Source organism: Antechinus flavipes, chromosome 2 (assembly GCF_016432865.1).
Source record: "Antechinus flavipes isolate AdamAnt ecotype Samford, QLD, Australia chromosome 2, AdamAnt_v2, whole genome shotgun sequence".
NCBI classification, from domain to species: Eukaryota; Metazoa; Chordata; class Mammalia; order Dasyuromorphia; family Dasyuridae; genus Antechinus; species Antechinus flavipes.
Window position 1 is genome coordinate 514,106,271 of NC_067399.1, and position 22,771 is coordinate 514,129,041.

Below are 22,771 nucleotides of genomic sequence, written 5' to 3' on the forward strand. Positions count from 1 at the left end.
TCAGATCTTACAAAATAAAGTGTTTGTTTATTATGAAATTAGAGATGAAGGCCCCTCCCTCCCTCCCACTTTCTCCCTTCCCAGCTTCTCCCCCCACCCCCTATCCCCACATTCCCTTCCCCTTGGGACATGGAAGCACACGATGTGAAATGCCCAGAGTAGGCCAATAGCCAGACCACCCCCAGGGCCATAGCTCCCCAGAGATGTGGCCTGGGGGGCAGACTCAGGATTTTGGCCCCTTGGGCAAGGGCCTAGCTCCCTCTCCCCGCTGGAGGTCAGTTGGGCCAGGGTGAGGCCATGAGTGATGGATGGAAACCATGCGGGCAGAATCTGTAGGGAAATGAAAGGAGAGGTAAAGGTCTACATTCTCCTCTATCTTATCCCCAGCATGAAATGTTCCCTCTCACTTAGCTCTGCCCCCAAGGAAGTAAGAGGTCTCTGGAGGCCCACCCCTGTCCCTCTGCCCAGCTTCATTGATGAAGGGGCAGTGTCCGCTCCCCAGCACCAAGCTCTGGGTCAAGCACTGACCTGGGGTGAAGTATTCCCCATAGGCGGGTGGGCGTCAGTGGCTGGAAGTTTTCTTGTTCTTGAGATGGGTGACGGAAAAATCAAAAAGCTGTTAAAACTTGGTCACAGAGACCCAGAGAAAACCACGGGGGATGTGGGCAGGGGAAACAGAGATAGATAGACATAAGCTGTGCAAGAGAGACACAGGCAGAGAGGAAGGGAGAGCTTCGGGGGGAGGGACAAACAGATATGTTAAGTACGACAGAGACACTAAGAGAGAAAGGCAGAGGCACGCTTGGGAGAGTCAGAGAGGGACAGAAGAGTACACAAAGAAATGCAGAGTAAGAGGAAGCAAGGGAAGCTTATTTAGACAAAGATGTGGGGAGTCAGAGAAAGAGACACACACAAAGAGACAGACAGGGACTCACAGAGTAAGAATTAGAGAAGAGACAGCAATAGGAAAAGGATCAGAGACTTGGAGTGGAAGGACCAGTGGACCCAGGGGCTGGTGGCTGCTGCCCACTGGACCCCGTGGAGCTCCCTCTGAGAGGGCATGTAAGTGGGCACAGCTTGGACGGGGGCTCCACAAAAACAGGCAGGATTAGGACCAGTCCTCAAGGGGCAGGGGGCTCTTTTGCCCCATACAGCTCAGCCAAGGTACGAAAAAGTGGCCCCCAGTCATCCAGGGGTTCAGTGGGCCCAGAGGGGCCACCTGCCTCACTGCCCGAGCCCAGAGAACTGAGGGAGCCACAGGAAGAGCCTCGGCCTTCATAGCCATACACCTGCACGGAGTCGTAGGGGGGTACGCCGGGGTCTTCGTCGGCTTCGCGAAGCCTCAGGGCCAGCAGCTGCACCACATCTGCAGGACCAGGGGGCCGTGGCTGCCGAGGAGGCTGGGCCCTGGGCAACACATCTCGGCGCGCCGGTGGAGCTGAGGCTGGAGGGGCTGCCCCATCGGGGTTCTGGAGGGCTGTAATGTCGAAGGCCTCCGTGTCCTCCTCACCACCGCCCTCATCGTCATAGGTGATGATGTTCTCTCGAACATCTTCCTCCTCCAGCACCATCAGCGCCTCTTGCTTCTGTCGCCGGAGGGCCACGAACAGTACGACCAGGGCTGGCGAGGATGGAGAAGTCAGCTCTCCCAGCCAGAGACCCCCAGCTTTCCAGGGACAAGGTCTTGGGCCCCACATCAGGACGCCTCCTTTCTTGGGTCCGCCCCAAGTCCTCTGGCTGTTCCAGGTGTGTCCCGCCTCTGCCTGGCTCCCCAATGCCCCACTATAACCCGTGTGGCCTCTTACCTAGCAGAGTGCCTACGCAGGCAAGGATAGCCAGCAGGGCCCCGGTGCTGAGTCCTGCCGGGGAGAGCTGGGCCTCGGGCCGGCAGGAGGCCACCGAGCCGTCCGGCTTACAGCGGCATATGCTGATCGTCACCGTGGCTGTGCTGCTCAGAGCCGGCTGGCCCCAGTCACGCAGCTCAATGGGCACCAGGTAGGGCTCCCGGCGGGGCAAGAGCAGGCGGGGGGGCAACAACACACTGGCAGAACCATCTACAGAGAGACACAGAGACAGAGGTGGAGAGTGAGGGGGGGAGAGAGAGAGAGACAGAGACAGAGGAGGTAGCAGGAGGACAGAGGAACCAAGGCTGAAGGCAAGAGCAGGCGTGCTAAGCCAGAACCTAGCCCAGAAGTATTTTAGGCCGTGCCAATCCATCTTGGCACAGTGGGAGTTAGGTGCTTCAAGGTCAGGGGCAAGGCTTAGGTAGGGAATATGTACACATTTATTTTTAAAAAAGAGAGAAAAGCAGTCAGCAAAACAAAACACAGATCCATCCCCATCTGTTATTTTTGGTTGGTGATAGCATCCTTGCTGGGGGAGGAGGGAAAACAGATAAGGCTAAATTGGGGGTAGGGGGCAATACAGGTGAACCAGTATGAGAATCATGATGCGAGGGGTAGGTGTGTTGGGAGAAGCTGTCTGAGTTATGGAGGACACATCATTTGCAAATGTAGAACGGTATGGAGCCATCCTATTTCCAATGACCTCGCCAGCCCTCTGGCCTCTGGCCCACCCTCCCCGTGTCCCTGAGGCTGGGAGCCCCAGGTGCGGCTCTGCAGGGAAGGGGGAGAGGAGAGGTCCGGGGGGAGGGATGCATCGATGTAAACTAAGGGGAAATGTACAGCAGAGAGATGGGCCCTCGGGTGTTTGAAGGCATGTGGGGCGTCACCTACCTCGATTGTCTCGGACAGTGAAATTGGCATCCGGGCCCAGGGGGCTACTCAGGGAGACATAGCTGCTGTTGCCAACTTCATCCCGATCCAGAGCCCGGACAACCTGAATCAGCTGGTGAAGAAGAGGAAGGCTCAGAGCTATCAGAGCACCCGAGGGACCCATCCCTCCCCTGGCACGAGAACGAGACGCACTCACCTGGCCAGGGGGGGCTGTGTCACACACAAAGGTGTCGTAGGGCTCGGCCAGCTGCGGGGCGTTGTCGTTCTCGTCAAGCGTCTGGATGGCGACTTGTGCCCGGGAGGCCTGTGCAGAGCTGTCTGAAGCCAGAACACACACGCACATCCCTGCTCACCGGGCCCAGGGGCCCACGCACAGGCCCGGAGCCCATAAAGGCCACGGCTCGGCTCCACGGGCGGCCCGTCCCAGGGGCGCAGCGCGGACAGGGCCCACCCGACCAGAAACGCAGGAACTACACTGAGCACAAGGCACACACGCACAAGGAGGGTCTGCCTCCGCTGCCCTGGGAGCTCACACGCTCCCGAGAGTCCGAGTTGCAGCTGTGAGCCGAATTTCCCCCAGGACTCAGAACGTACGGTAAGGGGAGGCCAAAGTCAGAGCATGAGTCCAAGAGCAGCCTCTTCACCTTCCTGTTAGTCATGGCTCTACTTCCAACACTCAGTCCTCTCTCCTCTACTTAACTCATGCCCACCCAAACAGCTGGCCCGATGCCCTCGAGTCAGCTCCTACATCCGCAGGACGATGGCATCCTCTTCTCACCTGGATCCGACCGCCTCCCATAAGCTGAGTCATCCTGCTTCCAATAACCTCGCCCCCCAGCCCTCTCGCTCAGCCTTCCCCTCGTCCCTGACGCTGGGAGCCCCAGAGGAGCTCTAGAGAAGCGCGCCGCAGTGAGACTCCCAGCCCCAGATGGGAGCATGGGAAGAGATCCTGTCCCCAGCTTTGGGCCCATTAGACCCACGAGAAGGAGGAGCCGTAGCCGAGAGAAAGCCAGGTGTTGCACAGACAAAATCCCTGGATAGAAGTCTGAAGAGGTTCCCCTCCTACCCCCAGTCGGGGGCCTAGTTTGGTTGCTTCTAGAGTGAGCTTTGACAGGGGTGGGCGAGAAGGTCTGAGCTGGCCCAGAAAAAGGATCAGAACCATTCCAGGTTCTGGGATAACCTATTTGATCCAATATTTACATTTAACAATTTAAATAACAAAGTTTTAGCAGGTTTGACGAGAAGAAGGTAGAGAACCCCATAAGTGCACATTGTAGACTTACACATAAACGCAAATACATTCATTCATTCATGTATGGATGCACAAACGCACACCAATACAGCTATGCATACATACATATCCACACACCCACAGACATACAGATACACAGAGAGCAGGGAATACACAAGGTACAACTTCCTCCCTCCCCTCCATCCCTTGGGGATTGAGGATCAGGGTTGGTTCCTAGGGAGTTGGGGGAAAGCACAGCAGTTGTGTAATAGGGAGTGGGGAGGGCAGGAGGAAGGGAGAAGGCAACACTGAGGCTGCCTCGGCTGAACAGAGGTAGGAATACAGCTCCCATGGGGGCCTTGGGCAGAAGCAGTAAAATGCCCAGACTGAGACAGATGGGAGAAGAGCCAGAAATATCATATCCTGCCCCCTTCCATGCTCTTCTCTTCCCCCCACCCCCTGCTCCAATCTACCCTGAAATACCAGCAGATTTGTAACTCCACCACTTCCCCTCCTATCTGCCTCTTCTTGGATCCCTCTCATTATCTTCTGTCAAATTTGCAAACTTCCTAAAGCTAAATAAATGGCAATGATTATTGTTCTGACTAGTACAGCCCAGTGGATACAACGCTCAATTCAGAGTTGAGAAGAGCTGAATTCAAATCCTGAATCAAACACTTATTACCTGGATGCCCCTGAGCAAGACACTTAACATTTCAGCCTCAGTTTCCCCACTTATTTGGGACTTATTTCTTTGATGTTTGCAAACCAATAAAGTGCTATAGAGATGTCTTTTTTCTTTTTCTTCCCTGAAGCAGTAATTAGAGAAGGTATGGGCTTTGCTGTGTTTTGGGGGAAGGCCAGAATCCTGGTTGGGAGTCTCTGGGGATGGATGACATCAGAGAATAGGGGTATAGTAGGGGGTGGTATCAGTGGGGTATCAGGGCTGGAATCAGAGTTGGAGAAGGCAGATCGGGGTGGAAATTTGTTGGAGATGGAATAAGAACTCAGAGTAAGAATCAGAAGATTCGAGCCATGCTTCTGGTGGTGAAACTAAGGGTGGATACAAAAGCCTCTGTTGGACAGCTGCACCACCGCTGCTGTTACCATCAGGGTTTCGCTAGCAACCTTGGGATTCCTCCAGAATCAGGAATCGGTTCTCTTTTCGTCCCTGACACTTCCCGTCTCCTCCCCCAACACCCGTCTCATCTCCACCAACTACCCTGGGGGACCCTTGCTCTCCCTTACCAAGTTCGGTGGCCAACACAGTGAGATTGTGCCAGGCTCGAGCTTCCCGATCTAGAGGCACAGATGTCCGGATGGTGCCGTCCTCAGGCTCAATGGAGAAGCAGCGCTCGGGGTCTGAGTGGGGGAGGATGGAGTATCTGGAGAGAGGTATCAGGATTAGTGGCTGAGGATGGAGCAGGAACTACCTGGAGGAAGGTTCCAGAGCTCATCTAATAACTGACCTCCTACTGGGCTTTGTATTTTTGTCCTTTCCTTACAACTTTGAGTTGGTAGGCTAAGTATTAGGATCAAAGACTTAGAGCCAGAAGGAAATATAGAAGCCAAAACTTCTGTATTTTACAGAGAAAGCTTAGGCCCAGAGAGATTAAACTGACTTGTTCAAGGTCATATTAGTAGTTAAATGAGACAGTCAGGATTTGAACCCAATCCCCCAATTCCAAACAGCCTGGTTTCTACCATGCTAAATTAAGCCATTCTATGGAGGGGAAACCAGAATACAGAGAAGTTAAGTAAATTGCCCCTGGTGCCCAGGGAATGAAAAAAGAAGCAATGATGTTTCCACAATACCATGGGTACTAGGGCTTGGAGTATCTCAATGCCAGTCTCCTAGGTTAATTCTCATAGCTGCATTTGGCAAAAAATTGAGCTCTTTGGAATCAGGGCCAGCTTCACTAGTAGAATCCACCTGGCATAATTTCTGGAGACCCAGGAAGGCCCCTTTGCTTTAAATTATCTCCTCACATGTATTCTGATGGAAGTGGATTTCTATGACAAAGAGACCTAACTGAGTTTCAAAACAGCTACACCCAAAGAAGGAACACTGGGAAATTTTCTTCCCGAGTTATTTTTACCTTCTGAATCCAATTCTCCCTGTGCAACAGGAGAACTGTTTGGTTCTGCAAATATGTATTGTATCTAGGATATACTGCAACATATTTAACATATATAGGACTGCTTGCCATCTTGGGGGGGGTGGAGGGAGGGAGGGGAAAAAAACGAAACATAAACGAGTGCAAGGGATAATGTTGTAAAAAATTACCCTGGCATGGATTCTGTCAATACAAAGTTATTATTAAATAAAATAAAATTAAAAAATAAATAAATAAATTATCTCCTCACTGGAGGATCATTTTGACTGAAATTAGTCCTCTTTGGTTAAGCCACCTGCCCAGATTCACCTCTGGGAGGGAGAACAGAATAAATTGTGAACAGTCAGTAATACCTTAGGAGGAATCAGTTGATCAGATCCTCAGAATAAGAATAAATAAGTTTATCAGATTTTGAGACTTCAGTATCTATGGGAAATGGAAGAAATGGAGGTACAGAGAATGAGCTTTACCTGGGAAGACAGGACTGAGTAGGGTGTTATGGTGTGGATTGGGAGGAAAAGGAACAAGAGATGGAGGAGAAAAACAAACTTTCCTGTGTCTACAGTTTTGCTGAAGGTGGGGTCCCGCTCCTAGAGTCAGTGTCTCTGTCCAAAAAAGAGATCCAGAGGGACAGGGAAGTCTATCTACAGACTCCCCCAAGTCTGGTCTGTTCTTGTGCTCATACAGTCCTTAGTACTTAGGACTGGGGGAGTAGGTCCTGAGGGAGTTCAACCATTGGTTTCTCCTGTTAATAGCATTGGGGAAAATGGATGCTTGTAGGGAAAGGGCTGAAAGGAAACTGAAGGAGATGAAAGTCTGGGAAGCTATTGGAGAGGGATAGGTCAGGAATTGAGAAGTTAAAGAAGGCCAAAGACTAAAGGGGATGCAGGGAGAAGCAGGGGCTAAGGGGATATGGGGTGGGGGGAAGAACAGGCATAGAAGTAGAAAGTCTTTAAATTCTGATATTAAATGACTCTGAGAAGCAAATGAGAGTGGGTTTTGAGCTGTGATTCGCCTTTGAATATGATAGGGCTGTGTTCCCCTGAGGCTCACCTGATGGGGCTGGCGGGTGAGTCGAGGTCCATAGCAGAGACACGGCCCACCAGGGTGCCAGGGGCACTGTTCTCAGGCACGGCCAAATGGTAGGTGGAGTGGGTAAAAACAGGTGGTTCTGGAGCATCCTGGACTGCCACACGGACAGAAGCCACGTCCTTGAAGGGCCCACGACGCAGGTAGGCTGGATCTATGAGTGTATTTGTGGCCTCTACTCGGAAGGCATAGGATCTACGGCTCTCAAAATCCAAGGGCTAGGAGTAGGAGAAATCAGGTTTGTAGAGGCTGAGGTGGCACCCTGGAGCCCATTGTATCCCTCCTAAACTGGATAGACTGCTGTGTCCTGGGCCTGGAATGCTGGCCATGTCTGGTTTGGTGATACAGTTCCCTTCCCTAGAAAGAATGGGAGCCCTAAGATCTGGGAAGCCTCTGGGGATCCATTAAAGCAGGAGGAAAAATGATTCAATTAGAAGCATATAGATGCTTACAAGGCAGGGATCCCCCAAAAAAAGTATAGGTGGGTGTGCATCTGGGGCAAGGTCTCAGAATGGGGAGCACAGAAGGTGGGTATTGGCTTGAAGTGGAGAAAGAGTGTGTCAGGTGGGCACCTTGCGAATGGTGAGGAGCCCATCTTGGCCTTGGGCATCAGTGCTGATACTGAAAGTCTCAGCTCCCTCCCCATCCAGGATGCTGTACGCCATGAGGGCATTGTCTCCCAGATCAGGGTCTTGGGCTCGAAGTCTGCCCACTAAGGCCCCTGGTCCTGCAGTTTCCACCACCGAGAATTGGTATAGGCCTTTGAAGAAAAGGAGGAAGAGACTCAGAACAGCCCCTTCTCCTTTCCCAGATATTCCCATTTCCTAGAAGAAGTAGAAAGAGGACCCTGGGAGAATTCCTCATTCCTCTTGCTTCCATTTCCCTAGAAAGCTCCCCCGAGTGTCTCTCTTTACTCTGGTTTGTAGGGAACCATAGAGATGAGCAGAAGGCTTCCCCAGGGCTACCTTCCCCACTCTCAGGAGAAGTGGCCTGAGGGGAATGATTCAGAGTGTGAGGGAAATATAGACAGAGAGGCTAAACAGTAGAAGTCCAGGCCTAGTCAGATAAAAGCCTCCAAGAGCTAGCAGACTCTGGTAGTCCAGAGAAGAGGACAAGGAGGGATTAGAGTTGGTGCCCTTACTTTGAGGGAATTTGGGGGGGTTGTCATTGACGTCGCTGAGAGTGACAGTGACTGTGGTGCTGCCCGACAGCCCCCCCATGTGGCCACCCATATCCTTGGCCTGAATCACCACCAGGAACACTTCCTGCGTTTCCCGGTCCATGTTGGGGATTGCGGTCCGGACCACTCCTGAAAGGAGAAGGGTGTGATACTAAGTTAAGGACAGGAAGGGGCGTTTTTCTGATCCCCATCCTCACCCCTTCATCAGGCCTCCTTTAGAGCCTTCCCCTCTGCTGCTTCCAAACCTCACCAGTCTGAGGGTCCACAGAGAAGAAAGGCAGCCCATCCAGCACCGTGTACACCAACTTGGCACTGTTCCCATAGCTAGGATCATCGGCGTCTTGAGCTGTCACCTGAATCACTGATGTCCCTGCCAGGGAGTCTCCTGTCACCCCCAGCTCATAAGGGAGGGAAGGAGGGGGGGTCAGGAGGGAGGGAAGTGATGGGACGGGAAAGGCTCTAGGAGGATGAGAAGATGGTTTGGTCAAGTGGCCATGGAGCATGTGTGGACTGATGGCCTGGGATGGGAGGAAGGGAGGCAGTGCCCTGAAGGGAGGAGAGAGCCCTGAGCACATGGAGTGTGGAAGGGAGTATCCTAGAAGAGGGGAGGACATATTTTAGGATGGTCTGGAGGAATGGGATGAGTCTGGTTTGGGTCTGGAGACTATATAAGTTGGGAGTGTATAGCTTGCTACTGGAGAGGCTTGAGGGGGAGAGAAGTCCGGCTTATGCCATAGGAAAACTGGGGTGGGTGAAAGCAAGGCTTCCTCACCAACATTGGACATCTCTGGCACAGTGGCATGATAGGGCCCGAGGGGGAAGACTGGTGGGTTATCATTGATGTCTTGCACTTTAATGATGAACTCAGATGGTGGCTCTAAGGGCCGGTTGGAGGCTCTGTCCACAGCCTGGGCCAGGAGCACATACTGGGCCTTTTCCTCCCTGTCCAGACTCTTGGTGACGTGAATGTTGCCAGTAGCCTCATCAATCACAAACACAGTACCTGCTCCCTCTCCTGTCAACAGGTATTTGGTTCGACCCTCACCACGATCCACATCTGAGTGAAGCTGTAGAGGACATGGAGTTAGGGGTCAGATATGAGGAAGCCACGGAGCCGAGAGAGAGCACAGCAAGGGGAATGGACACAGGGGATCAGAAGGCCCATGCTTGGCGACAAAGGTCTTGACCAAGGTAAGGGAAGGAAGTGACATGGGTCAAGCTAGGAAGGAGGGTCAAATGGTCGGGAAATATGAGAATGTTTTGAGGGGTGGGAATAGTTCTTACTCTGCCAATGAGGACAGGTTCAGGGCCAGCATACTCCTCGATGACGAAGAACTGGTTCCAGACCCAGCTCCTTCTTGCCCGAAGCAGTGTAGGCCCCTGGCCCTCCCTGATCCCAGCCCATGCTTGGGCTGGGGCTACCAGCCTCCCTGCACAACCCCAGCTCCCCAGCCAGGCCAGCATCAGCCGCACAAAGACCCACATGCTTTGAACCTGGTTCTAGTGTTGGCTCAGCCCAAGCTCTACTCACTGACCCACCAGCCCTCTCCCCACGGTGATGCCGTCCATGAGGTAGGTGGGGCCAGCAGGACAGGTGTGTGGGGGCTACCCCATTAGTCCAAACCTGCAGAAAAGGAATTGGTCAGCAAGAGGGAAGAGCAAGATGCCCTCAAATCCCCCAAACTGGGCACACTGTTAACCATTCCCCAATATCCTTATTAGTGGATTCAGTACTAAGAAAATAAATTAAGGGTCTGGGGAGAAGAGAACAGATAGATCAAGAGAGGCTCAAATTGGAAGGGATAGTAGGGGAAGAAACAGGAGAAGAATCCCTACACCTCCGTGATTTATTCACATTCCTAGCCCTCCCCATCCTTCCCACCTGCACTATCCCTATATTCACCTCTGGCCCTCCAAGTTGCCAAATTTCTGGTCAGTCACAGTGCAGCAGGAGAGCTGGAGAGAAAAGAGAAAAATGGGGGAAAAGGTCAGAATGTGGGGAAGATCTGAGAACTCCTCAGTCTGAGTTCTCTTCCTCTCCCCCAGCTTGCCCCTTTCCAACACGGGGTGACCTAGACGCTGTGACTAGGATCTCTGCCTTGGGAGCCTGAGGAGGAGGGGCTGAAGAAAAGGGCTTGAGCAAACTGGCCAGGCTTAAGAGGGGCTTGGTTCGAGGGGGTGTGGCTTAAGAAAGTCTGAGGGAGGGGGTGAGGTGCGAAGGGGGGAGGGAAGTGAAGCAAAATCCCTGGGGTGTGGGAATGTAGAGAAGGTAAGGCCTAAAATAAGAGGTGACCCCTGACACCGATTACTGAGGCCCCATTGCTCTAGATCCTGCCCCATTCCCCATGTGAAAGGCACTGCTGGGTTCAGTCAGTCCGCACCGCAGTGACACCCCTTGGAGCTAAGCAAGGGGACTAGTGGGGAGTAAAGCAAAGCCGGGGGGCCAGGGCTGGGAAAGGAGGGGAATGGGGAAGCAAGAATCCATTGGGAGAGACATAAAGATAAGTGAGGGAGGAAGGGAGATGGAAGAAAAACGGGAATACGAATGATAGTAGTGGTAAGAGACAGTGACTGAAAGGCAGAGATAGAGATACAGAAAAAGCACAGATACTGAGAGCTGGACCCCGATGAAGAAACTGCAGGTAGTGGTGACTGGGGAGATCCCCAAGAGCCAGGGGTCAGATCAGGACAAGAGGGAACTTCAGAGTCTAGAGAAATGGAAGGCTAAATCGGGGAAGGACAGAAGAGGAAGAGGAGCCCCAATCCTATTCTACTCTATCCGCCCCCCCTCCTAGGGGAACACCCCAGGTAGCACCCTGCTCCTGCCCCTCCTTCTCACCAAGATCCAGACACCTGACAGCCTGTCCATCCAGTGGGAAGCCAGGGAATGGGAGAGAGGGAAAGGAAGAGAGGTAGAGATGAAAGATGAAAAGGGGAAGAAAAAGAGAGGAAAGAGAAAAGGAAAAGGGAAAGAGATGAAAAGGGGGAAGAGAAAGAGAGGAAAGAGGAAAGGAAACGAGAGGCAAGGGAGAGATGAAGGATGAAAGAGAGTAAAGAGAAAAGGGAATGAGAGGATGAGAGGAAAAGAAGAGGTGGTTAAAGACGAGATATGTAGAAAAGGGTACAATGGGATACATAGGAAGAGGGGGAGAAAAGAGAGAAAAGAAAAAAACGCAAGGAGGAAAGAGAAGGAAGAAGGATAAGCATGATAGTGATCGAAGGAAGGGAGAGAAACAGAACGGAGGAAGATATTGGGTAGAAGAGATGGGATGGGAAAACAGAATTGTATAAAGAAGGAGAAAGAGGAAAGAAGAGATCGAGGTGAGACAGAAGAGAGAGAAGGAAAAGAAGAGAGCTGGAAACGGGAATCCAGCAGATGGGTCCCGGGTGTCTGTCTCGGAGCAAGCCCCTCCGAGGAGTCGCAGAGCCCCCCTCCCTTTGGCTTGCTGACCCCAGCCGCTCTGAGGCTGGCGCGAGGTCCGCTTACCTGGGCTGGCGCGAGGGTCTCTGCCTCTCCTAGCGGGAGAGCGAGCGGCAGGCAGGGCAGGGACACCCACACCCAGCCCTGCACCTCCCCCCACCCCACGGCCACTCGCGACAAAAGCGCAGAGACCGAGACTGAGGCGTCGATTGGGGAGGACGCCGGAGCCCGATCGGGAGGGAGCCGGAGCCGCGGCTTTGCTGCAGGTCTGAACGGCCCCGGCGAGAACAAGAGCGAGACGGAGCGGCGGGGTGGAGGGCGGGGGGAGCGAGAGAGGGAGGCGGGGGAGGAGGAGGCTCCGCCTGCAGAGGAAGGAGGGGGAGGAGGAGGAGGAGGAGGAGAGGGAGGAAGAGAAACCGGAGAGAGGGAGGGAAAAGAAGAAAAAGAGGGAGAAGGGGAAGGGGAAAAAAAAGGGGGGCGTAGAGGAGGAGGAGCCGGCTCCTCTTTTTCTTCCCAATAGACCCTCACCTGGTGGGGACTCTTCCCCCCTTTCCCCCCGCCCTAGCCATTATGGCCGTGTTTCCTCCTCTCTTCCCCCCCCCCCCCCCCCCCCGCCTGTGGAAAGGCGCATACAGATGCCGTGCCCCCGCACCCCTACTCGGGGCCAGATTTCAGGTAGAGGGTGACCCTCAGCCATACTTGGGGCATCACTTCGGGGACAGCTCGGGGAGCGCAGACTTCGGGGTGTCTAGATTGCGGGGGGGATTTGGGAGGAGGAACGGGTCCCGAGAGACACAGCAGTCTTTAGGGACTGTATCCAGAGAGAGGGCCCAAGGGGTCGGAATGGACCCGGGAAGGACGTGATTTCCTGGGGCGGCGATCCGGAGGAAAAGGAGCCTGCGTTTCGGGACGGTCACCCTCGGTAGTCAGCACGTGGGGCGACTGCCCCCTGGTGGTAGACGCGGGGAAGTTAACATCTCAGAGCGGGATGGTGCAGACAGAGCGGAACTCGTAACGGGGAGAAGGGGGTGTTCTCTCCTCCATACTTCCCACTCTTCCAGCTGAGGTCATTCTCCCTCCCATTTCCCAAAGACCATTCACTGGTCCTCTTCAGATGGAGAGAAATAGGACAATGTTCTAGACTGGTGCAAATTTTGTGGCAAATGCAAGCGTTGAAGGGTAAAGACTAATCCTCAGACTTCTAGGTAGTGACCCCAACATCTAAAAGTCATGCTTTGGGATCTTCCACCTAGCCTGAGAGATCAGGAAGCAGAGCCCTCTTCCACCCTCTTCTCCTCTTAAGCCACTAGCTCCCAAGAAAACCCAACAGCACAATAATAGGTAAAACTAAGTCAGATTTTTATTTTTTTCCATAGACCACATCATTTAATAATAAAAAAAATAAAAATAAAAATTGAACAGAAGGAAAAGGTGGATATAAAGTGGAACTTGTGGGCCAGGTGAAGGCTGAAGGGCAAGACTGGGAAAGACTTCAGGAACTGCAGGGGCCTGGGACTTTGGAGGAGAGATGCTGATTCAGCTCATAGGTGCCCCAGTCCTGACCCCAGCTATTCCTGAGGGGAGCTGAGAAAGGAGAGGGTAAGAGGGAACAAGTTATAAGGAAAATGAAAGACAGGAGATAGGGATGAGGGAGATGTGGAGGATGCTGAGTCCCCTGGCTGCTTCCCATAGTTAAGATTAACCTTTACCCCCACCCCCCTCCCCCCAAAATGGGTCTTATCCTACACAGATCCAGAAATGGGGTTTGGGGAAAAGGCTGAAGGGCACATGGGGCAGCACACAGCCACTTCTCCCCCTCTGTTCTGTGAACAAAAAGAGGGACACGCTTCAGCACGGGTAATTCTGTGCAATACCCTCAGGAGTCAAGGTGGTGGCAGTGTGCCCATTCAGTTGTGGCTCTTACCCCCCACCAGCAGGGTGGCTGATGCCTGAGGCTTTCCTTAGGGTAGGGGAAAGCTAGCGGCGCCCACCCCTGTCACGCACTGGGGTGCTGCGGCTGCGGCTTCGACTGTGCCTTTTGGTGTCCCGACGATCCCTCTCACGGCCCCTTTCCCGATCCCGATCCCCCCGGTCCCTCTCCCGTTCCCGCTCTCTTTCCCTCTCTCGGCTGTGCTCGCGACGTTTCTCCCTCTCTAGCTGCCTGCTCCGCTCTCGCTCTGCCTCCTTCTCCCGTTCTTTCTGTTCTTCTTCTTCCTGTTCTTTTCGCCGTTTCTCACGCTCTTTGGCCCGCTCGGCTCGCTCAGCCTCCTTCTGAACAATCTGTGGAGCACGCAGGGGGAGTTAAAGAGTGTCTGCTGCCTGTGCTTTTTAGCAGAGTGACTATGCCCATTCCTGTAACCCTGCCAATTACTCCTTTTCCAGGGCCCTTGGGCCATCTCCAGTTTTTATAAAAGAGAACACTAACCTGGCAGTCAGTCAGAGGAAGCCAGTAGATGCAGGGTGCTGCCTTGGTCTTACGGAACAAGTCATCAAGCAGCTTGGCAGGTGGTTCCTCCTGGGCTTTTTCTGTACAGACAGTGAATGGTTAGATTCTGGGTGTGTCTGGCCCTGATAGGTGGGTACACCTGCCACAGTCTAGCGGCTAGGGACGTATAGCTCAAGCAATACCTTTCTTTTCGCTCTTCTTCTCTTTGGACTTGGCTCGTTCCTTGCGGCGGCGGTCACGGGAGCGAGATCGGGAACGGGGTCCTTCACGAACCTTGTCCCGGTCCCACTCCCGTTCTGAGCGAGTACGTTCCCGTCGCTCCATCTCTCGCTCCCGCTCTGCCCACTGCTCCCGCACTGCCCGCTCCTGCTCCCTCTGCTCTGCCCTTGGATGATGAGGTGGCTGGGCTGGGGGCGGGGGCGGAGGGTGCAGGGGCCGTGGGCCTCCCTGCTCCTCAGTTTTAGGCTCAGAGGGTCGATCTGGCAAGAGGCCTCGGTGAAAGTCCAGCTGTTGATAAAGGCAAATAAATAGTGGGAGTGAAAACTCTCTTGCTTAGGTAAATCTCAGTGGCGTCTCTTCAGCAATTGTTATGAGATCAACTATGGGAGAAAAATCTTTCTCTTACTAAAATGTCAGGGAAAATCCTCAATGAAAGGACTCTGGTGCTCTGGGTCCTCAGAATATGGGAAGATAAGATGCCCACCTCTTTTTTATCTTTTTCTTTCTAGGTTTCATACCTCATCCTGCTCTGCATAATCAGCACAGAGGAATTTGGGATTGCTCTGGGGCCATTTAACTCCATGCAGAGCTGTTCGAGTGGCAACAGCTTCCTCTACTGTTGAATACTGATAAAAGAGTAGAGAAAATGATCACTTATATAAACCTTCAGTTCAGTCACCATCCTATATCCAAGACCAGATCCCAAAGGACCCCAATAACTCTCTCCAGAGAGTTCTCCTTCCTCACCGTGACATAGCAATGAGATTTGATTTTATCTATCCAAAAGGCTTCTTCCACAAGGGTTCCTGTACGACCCAGCAACTCCTTCAATTGGCCTAAGGTGAAAGGACGAACCTGCCGATGAAAATGGGATTCAAGAGTCACAAAGGAAAAAAGGGCTGAAAGGTAGTCATTCTTAGGATTTCTCCAGACCCTGTAGGAGTTCAGGCAGAATGCTTGGGAATGAATAATCTTTGGTAAGAGGTGGGGATAGAAAAGACTTACCAAATTGGAGATATGGACAATGTTATTGATCTTGCCCCGAGGTGGTGAGGGCACCTGGGCTGTACGGACAGGATCATCAATTGTGATAGACACACCAGACTTCTGCTGGCTGATTGAACGCCGGGTCAGAGTGTCTCCCAGGGTCACTGCAAAAACAAAAAACAGGAATGGCTGTCAGCAATAATCACACATATAACTATATGATTATTACTTTCTCTGGTACACCTTTTTAATCACCTTTTTTTACTTCATGCTCCACAGGTGGAGGCAAGGCAACTTCTACAGAAACCTGGGGTGCTTCAGGGGGCTCAACTTCAGGCTCTTTTTCTTCCTCCTCTTCTTCACGTTGTCCATTTTCCTGGCCCTCTGCTGGCACCACCTATAGAAGGGGAGAGTAAGAAAACATCAGGGGCTTGGAGGCATTTCCTAACAAGCGCGTCATGTCCATGACCCTGACTCTTTCTGGTGAAGAAGGGAGGAATGGTAGATCTCAGAAGCTGTTTCTAAAATGCTAGGAATGATGTTAAATGAGGCTTGTCATCTGTCCCTATTTGTGATAGATACTGAATCAATGGAAAAGGAGACACAGTTCAAATTCTGACTCCTACCTCAACTGCCACCCTGTTCCCAGCCACTTCCAAATAAGGAGCCTCTCCATAACCTGGCTCCTTAGCACACCAAGCCTTTTACCTGAGTAACGGTCCGGCATATCTTCAGCCCCTTGTCGTGGGTTCCATCCTCACCATTACGTTCTGTCTCATCTTCAGAAATCCTTGAGTCATCAGCATGTAGATCCACAATGGCCTCCTGCCCCGCCAGGGGTTTGATGTCGGGGATAAGGCTCTGGGACACAGATACCCCCCCACCCCGTTACACTGGGCCCACGTCTACTCCCACCTCCCCACCTCCCACCCCTCAGGCTTTTCCCACCTCACCTTGAGAGACTCAGTGGTGATACTGATGGAGGGCTTCTTCTGTGTGGTGGCTGTGCTAGCCCCCCAACGCCGCTTCCGTCCTGGTTGTCCTCCTTCTGTGTCACTGTTTCCAGCTGGTACCCCTTTGGTAGCCGCTATCCCCAAGAAACAAGGCTCAATTGTGAGATGGTCAGGACCTTTATATTGGTTCCCTCTGTAACCCCACTGATCAATCTTTAATTTGGGATTTTTATCACATTTAAACTAAGGCAAACCACCTTAGGGAATTATAGAAAACTTGTCGTCAGAGTAAACAAGTAGAACTACCTCCTGATTAAAATAAACTACCTACCTGTATTTAAAAGCAACAAATCATAATTTGTTTGGTGGGGGCTATGTGAAAAGGAAAATCCCTAAGCAGTTAAGCTTTTCAAATGGAGGTAGAAATGACATTTAAAATTGTGGGGAAGAAAGGGACAAGAGATATATGGTTGTACTGGGGCTCAGAATTTAAAAAAAAACAAAAAACCACCACAACTGCTATTTATTAAACCCTCTGTGAGATCTTCACTAATCTCTGGCTCTAGGAACTTAAGTGTTTGAAGGAATATACCCCTCTCTACATACAACTTTAAGTACTAAAACTGCAAAGAACAAGAAAGGAGAGACAGTGAATGGACAGTAGGATATAAAACATTTCATTGTATATGTCTGTGGGCAAAGAAGTAATAAATCTTACTATTACTTGGAAAGTGGCTTAAGTGTAAGGAGTTCAATGGAACCAGAGAAATAGCAAAAACTCATACTCTTGGAGGACAAAGACGCAAAGCAATAGAGACGTATTATCTGCTCCAACACAAACTCTGGTTGCTATAGAATCCCTAAACATCAGTGATTTAAGTCTGGACTTACAGACAACGGAGATCTTCCTCTTGAAGGATTTGGGCATCGAGCTCTGTATAGAGAAGAGAAGGGGAAAAAAAGAGAAAGAGACACACCCCACAGAGAGGGGGGGAAGAGGTTAGATGAGGGTAGTTTCAGCACAGGCTCCAGAGACACAGAGTAAGAGAGACAGAGACAGACAGAGAGACCAAAACAGAAGCGGCAAACGGCAAAAACGGAAGCGGAACCGATGCAAGTTAGAGAAAAAAACAAAACCAAACGTCACATCGGGGAAAGGTCCGTCCAGTCCACACCATGCCTGCATATTAGCTTTACCAGAAATAAGTTGAAAAGAAGACTTTTAGGGTGTAGTAGCTTTCCCCGCTCTTCAAAGATGTTGCCATGCCCCCTTCATAGTCCTTCTGGGTTGAGACATACCTGCCCAGATTCTGAGGCCACTGCCTCAATTGCCCAGAGTTGGCTGATGCAGTCCTCCTTGCCCCCTATTAACTCAGGTTAAAAATGAAGGAACAAAGAAAGCCAACTTTGGGATGGGAAAGGCCTTAAGGATCTTCATTTTCCTCCTTTTAATGACCAAGCAGTCTACCAATGAAAAAGACTTTAATCCCTCATGTATAAACTATTTTGCTTGTGTCCTATTTGCAAGATGCTTTTGTACTATAGAAGGTTGGATTCCAAAGATTTGTTACCTAAAGTCCTGATATCTTTTGGAGGAAGGAAGCCCGAGACCAACTTGACTGGAGGTGAGTGAAGTAACAATTGTAGAAAGGTCTTGAAAGGGACAGCCTTTTATCACCTGGAACCTCCCTCAGCATCTTACTTGGCCCCCTGAGGGACTTACCATTCCTTCTCCAACCAGGACTCACGCCTTATGGGCTTTAACTGAGGACTAGAAGGTGGCTTTGAGACAACTCCCTTTCTCTTCCCAAAGGAAAGGGACTATGAGCAGAGCAGAAGGGAAAGGATAAGAATAGGGGACAGAGTGGAGAACCTTTATATTTGCATGCTTATTTCTGGAAAAACTAAGGCCACCCTTCTAAAGGGTAGAGCAGGACTCTTGACAAAATCTCTTCTTTCCACCTCCCTCCCCAACCCTGCTTCTGTCATCTAACCAAGTCTCCTTGGTCTCCGTTAAGGGCCAGCCTGACCCCAGCCGGGCCGCTCTCGACGGGAAAGTTAGTGAGAAAAAAAAAAAGTCTTAATTAAAACAGGAAAAACATGAACCAAATAAATAAAATCAATAAAGAAATCAGAAAATTAAAGAAAAAAGGGAAAAAATAAAATAAAGATTTTTGGGGGAAAAAGAAAAAAAAAGAAGAAAATAAATAAATTAGGAATATGACAAATGTTCCAGGTACCATCTCACACCTGGGATCTTCAGTTCAGCCAATCGCACCTCACTGTGTACTGTATCTAGTCAACCGCCGGTCCAATCAGAATGAGCCCTCCCTGCTAGGCGCTGTGCAATTGGTGGGGGGTTGGGTTGGCAAAAAAGGTGAGTGCACGGCGTGGTGGTCGGCGGCAGAGCCACAGTCCTCCCGGGGGGCGAAGGGGGGGGCAAGGGGAAAAATTGGGGGGGGCAGTGCCCAGTCTCCAAGATGTCAGACAGTTCAGTGGTGGTGCCCGGGCTCAGCGAGGGGCAGAGGGGGAAAATGAGGGGAGAGACAGCAGTCCCAGCCCTGTATGGGCACCATCTTGTAGTCCCTGATGAGGAGGTGGCCACTGAATGGCAGGAGTGGCTCATGCCCTGGATTATGAGAGGCAGGCATGGCCCCCAGGTCCACCAGTGACAAACTGCAGCAATAACAACACTCAAAGATTTGCAATCCAGGTGACAGATGACTCCAGGGTCTCTTTTTCCTCTGCCTGCAACTAGGTGGGGAGGCTTTTGATCAGATGTGGCCATGGCGCCTCAGATGAAGGTGCCCCTGGAATTGGGTAGGTAGACATTCCAGGTGAAGAATGACAACTGTAAGGCCAGGCTGCTTTTCTTCTCAAGAGGGTGTGGCTTTGCCTCAGAGAGCTCCAGCTGGGACAGTGGCTCCAGTCAGGTGGATGGATGGGTCCAGGCCCCTGCCTCCAAGGATGGAGAAGTGGTAAGAGCTGCCAGCATACTACCCTCCACCATGTGTAGCCAGGGACCAGAGGAAAGTCCATCTGACGAGTGAGCAGTGATGTAGTAGACTGGGATGTCACCAGCATTAAGTCCCTGGGGCTTAGACCTTTGACCTTCTGCAGGATCCTCAGTTGTTGAAGCTTATTCTGAGGGCCCCACTTTGGTATCTTAAAGCCTGCTGCCATGTCCACACATGGCTCTTTAGGGAGGTTTTGTTGCCCTAGAAAGGGAATCCAACAGTCTGTAGAAAACAAGGAAGCCCCCAGCAGAGGCATATGGATAGGGGCCCCAGCACTGACAAAAGTTCTTCTTGAGGCATCCCAAGTAGGGAAATGGCACAAGTCCGCCCCTTTCCAGATGCTCTTTGCTTTCTGAATACAAGTCTTTCCTGAACAGTACTCTTCCGGCCCCCTGCTGTAGGCAGGACAGGGAGGCAGGTGTGGGGGGCCCCCCCCAGGAGCCCACATACAACAACCCCCCTTCTGGCCGAGGCACCAGGATAGCAGACTCGGCTCTTACTGGGCAGCTCAGTAGCAGCGGGTGGGTCCAGAGGAGGAGACAGCAGCAGCAATTGGCCAGTTGGGCAGGGTTATATTTTACGGGCGGATTACCGTACATGAGGTACTTGGACAAAGTTTTACGGGGAAGAAGGACCTTGTAATAAATAATATTCTGCACATCAAATCACTTTCACCGGCCCCCACCCCCGCAACACACACCAGAGAAAGGCTACACACACAACAATCCCACCCACCCTGTGCCCCCAGCTCCCAAACCCAGCTAAGACTTTCTCTATCACTACAACAGCCAAGGAGATTTTGCTGGCTTGGATTGGGGCAGTCCTTGAATTGGATGGATGGCATGAATGAATGTAAATGGAAAGAAAAACAGAAAGGATCACTATGGATAAAAACAGAGAAAGGATTCTCCATGAAGTACACTTATATACATCTCAGCAAAGGGACCACTGGGGGGCAGATAGAGAACTCGAATTTCCTCAGCATGGTTAGCGTATGGTGAAAAATCCCATAAGCCCACTAGGGGGCAATGCTTTCTAACAGGATAAAAAGGAGGGAAAGCAAGGTGACTATTCCCAAGAGACTGAAGATGATAGTAACAAAAACTGAGCTCTGAGTTTGGAAAAATAATTTAAGGAAGGAGGAAAATCATAACAAGGACTAGAGCCCCTAGTATGAGCCCACCAGGACATAATTAGGCAGCCCCAAGTAAAAAGAACAGCTGAGATTTAGAGCTGTCCTAGAAATCAGTAAAAGAGAAAGGAAAAAGAAAAGCAGAATAAAGTTCCCCTTAATTCAATCTCCAATTGATCACTACAAAAAAGAAGAGTCCCAGGAGCTAACCTTTTTTAACAAGAAAGAAATATTGAGCCTCGTTGCCAATACAAGGGGCATCCCTTGCTAAACCAGCAAATTCTCCCTTTTGGCCCTACACTGATTAATGTCCTATCTGCCTCTGGGACCTACAGGTCCCAGATCTCTCCTGAGCAAAGATCTGCCTTGTCCCTTCATTCTGAACTTATCCCACTGTTTAAAGGGGGTCACCAGAGTGACCTACCCTTTCCCCAAGGGTTGTCCCCCACCCTCACCAACAGGTGGCTTTGAAATTTACCTCTTTCTTCTCCTCATCCTCTGCATTGCCCTCAGGGCGCTCTTCATTGCTTGCAGCATCAGCAATGGGCATGGGGGGCTCAGGCACCTCATTCTCAGGCCTGTTTTCAGCTGTCTCCATGGTCACTTCCTCCTTCTCCTCGCTGACAATATGGGGGGGGGGAGGGGAAGGGAGGGTAGGAAAGGAAGGGCAGGAAAAGAACCAAGGGGAACAGAGAGCAAGATGTTAGCTCGTGAGTCAGGAAACCCCCATGCTTTGTCACTGGGGATGGGGGTGGGGTGGGGATGGAGTTGGGATACTTTCCCTATTACATAAGTATTTAGCACCTAGTGACTGCCTCAGTTCTTTGGGCCTGAGGCCTAACTCAAGTCCAGAGGAAGAGGCAAGATCTTCTTTTACCTTAAGAATGAAGGGGCAATTAGCACTAATCACAAGAACCATATCCTTCCAGCCTGAGATAAGGCTGATGGGGCTGGGGTATTGAGGCTTTACTGTCTCTGGCACAGTTCAATATCACTGACCAAGGCTCAGTACAGGTTTTTATTCCTATCTTCAACAATCCCTCACAGGTGATTCTATCAAAACTGTCAGTTAATAAATACTTATTAAGCATCCATGTGCAAGACACTGTATAGGGGCCTTTTTCTCAAAAAGATGATAAAGTCTGGTCATGGCTATTGCCACTGATCTTAGGTGAAAGCCTATCCAAAAGCTTAAGTAGCTTTTAAATAGTCCATTCACTTATCTGACCTAGAGATACCAGGAATGAAAGAAAAAGGCAGAGGGATACCTCACCAAAAAAAGGTTTTATTTTAAGCCCCCACCCTTTCACCTCCCCTCCACCCTGACCAGCTGTAGAACTTAAGGTAGAGTCATATACCTTTTACCAACAAGGTGCAGAGGCCACTCTGATATTCAGCTGACTCTGCTTTTTCCAGAATCCCATTCTTACTTTTATAGAATTAAAGTGCTAACCACTCTTAAGTCGGAACACACCTATCATTTCCCCCAAATATCCTCAACGCTTTGAATAACCCTCCCCTTATATCAAAAGCACAGAATCCTCAATCCCATTCTAGATTACACAAACTGCCCCCCCCCCCATTCCCACGCAAATAATTCCAGAGATCCATCTTTGAATAAACTGCCTCTCAATCTTTAGTCCCCACCCCTAACTTCACTCTCCCTCCCCCACATGCTTTAAAAAAAATCAAATCAAGATGACCAGGGGCCTAATTCTCTGGAGGAGAAACCAAGCCTCCTGGGCGTGATAATAACCACCAGGAAATCCAGCAGCCCGATAGCCTGACACACAGAGGTCAGAGAGTCTCCAGAGAACAGACTGAGAAGGCTGTTGGGGGGGAGGGGAAAATTTATACAGTGCCCCCAGCTAGCAGGCCCGGACAGAAACACTCAAGGATTTAACAGTCTAAATCTAAAGAACAGGCTAGCCTGAAAAATGCCTATTCCCCACACAGAGGGAAAAGGCCTGATTGATATTAGGCTAGAAAGACAAAGAAGAGTAAAGCAGGATGTCTAAAAACAATTAAAAAAACAAAAGGAGAAATGAAGGCCACAGGGGACAAGAGAAAAGAAATGAGGAGAGGAGGGACAGATGGGAAAGGGAGGAGAGACATGGAAATGTGAAGATCTCACCCTTCTTTGCTTTCTGATAACATGCTTTTTTTTTTCTCCCCCTGGAAGTGCTGTTTATCCCCTTCTGGAATGGAAGAAATAACAAAAACCAAACAAAAAATCCTAAAAAA

At 50.9% G+C, this 22,771-nt stretch overlaps 2 protein-coding genes across 6 annotated transcripts in view; both read right to left on the bottom strand.

The window, feature by feature from the left end:
• Nucleotides 1-237: 237 nt before the first annotated feature.
• CDH24 (cadherin 24) lies at nt 238-12,076 on the bottom strand. The gene is made up of 14 exons (XM_051980462.1): nt 11,840-12,076; nt 10,256-10,308; nt 9,637-9,976; nt 9,125-9,419; nt 8,603-8,722; nt 8,314-8,481; nt 7,745-7,932; nt 7,137-7,390; nt 5,215-5,351; nt 2,932-3,053; nt 2,736-2,847; nt 1,806-2,054; nt 529-1,621; nt 238-330 (listed from the first exon to the last, which is right to left on the bottom strand). The coding sequence occupies exons 3-13, from the start codon at nt 9,835-9,837 to the stop codon at nt 1,122-1,124; spliced, it is 2,346 nt and encodes a 781-aa protein (XP_051836422.1). The 5' UTR covers nt 9,838-9,976; nt 10,256-10,308; nt 11,840-12,076; the 3' UTR covers nt 238-330; nt 529-1,121.
• Nucleotides 12,077-13,115: 1,039 nt separating this feature from the next.
• ACIN1 (apoptotic chromatin condensation inducer 1) overlaps nt 13,116-22,771 on the bottom strand; it is a 36,920-nt gene continuing 27,264 nt past the window's right edge. For 3 of the 5 annotated variants that reach the window (XM_051980458.1, XM_051980459.1, XM_051980460.1), the window contains 11 exons: nt 21,006-21,147; nt 17,270-17,312; nt 16,379-16,512; nt 16,134-16,286; nt 15,681-15,822; nt 15,444-15,589; nt 15,186-15,293; nt 14,957-15,064; nt 14,402-14,726; nt 14,199-14,299; nt 13,116-14,053 (listed from right to left, as the gene is read on the bottom strand). In XM_051980458.1, coding sequence (XP_051836418.1) covers nt 13,751-14,053; nt 14,199-14,299; nt 14,402-14,726; nt 14,957-15,064; nt 15,186-15,293; nt 15,444-15,589; nt 15,681-15,822; nt 16,134-16,286; nt 16,379-16,512; nt 17,270-17,312; nt 21,006-21,147 — 1,705 coding nt within the window. In that variant the 3' untranslated portion in view covers nt 13,116-13,750. Of the gene's footprint in view, nt 14,054-14,198; nt 14,300-14,401; nt 14,727-14,956; nt 15,065-15,185; nt 15,294-15,443; nt 15,590-15,680; nt 15,823-16,133; nt 16,287-16,378; nt 16,513-17,269; nt 17,313-21,005; nt 21,148-22,661; nt 22,726-22,771 lie in introns of all 5 variants that reach the window. The other 2 variants (XM_051980461.1, XM_051980457.1) reach the window with 2 other exon arrangements.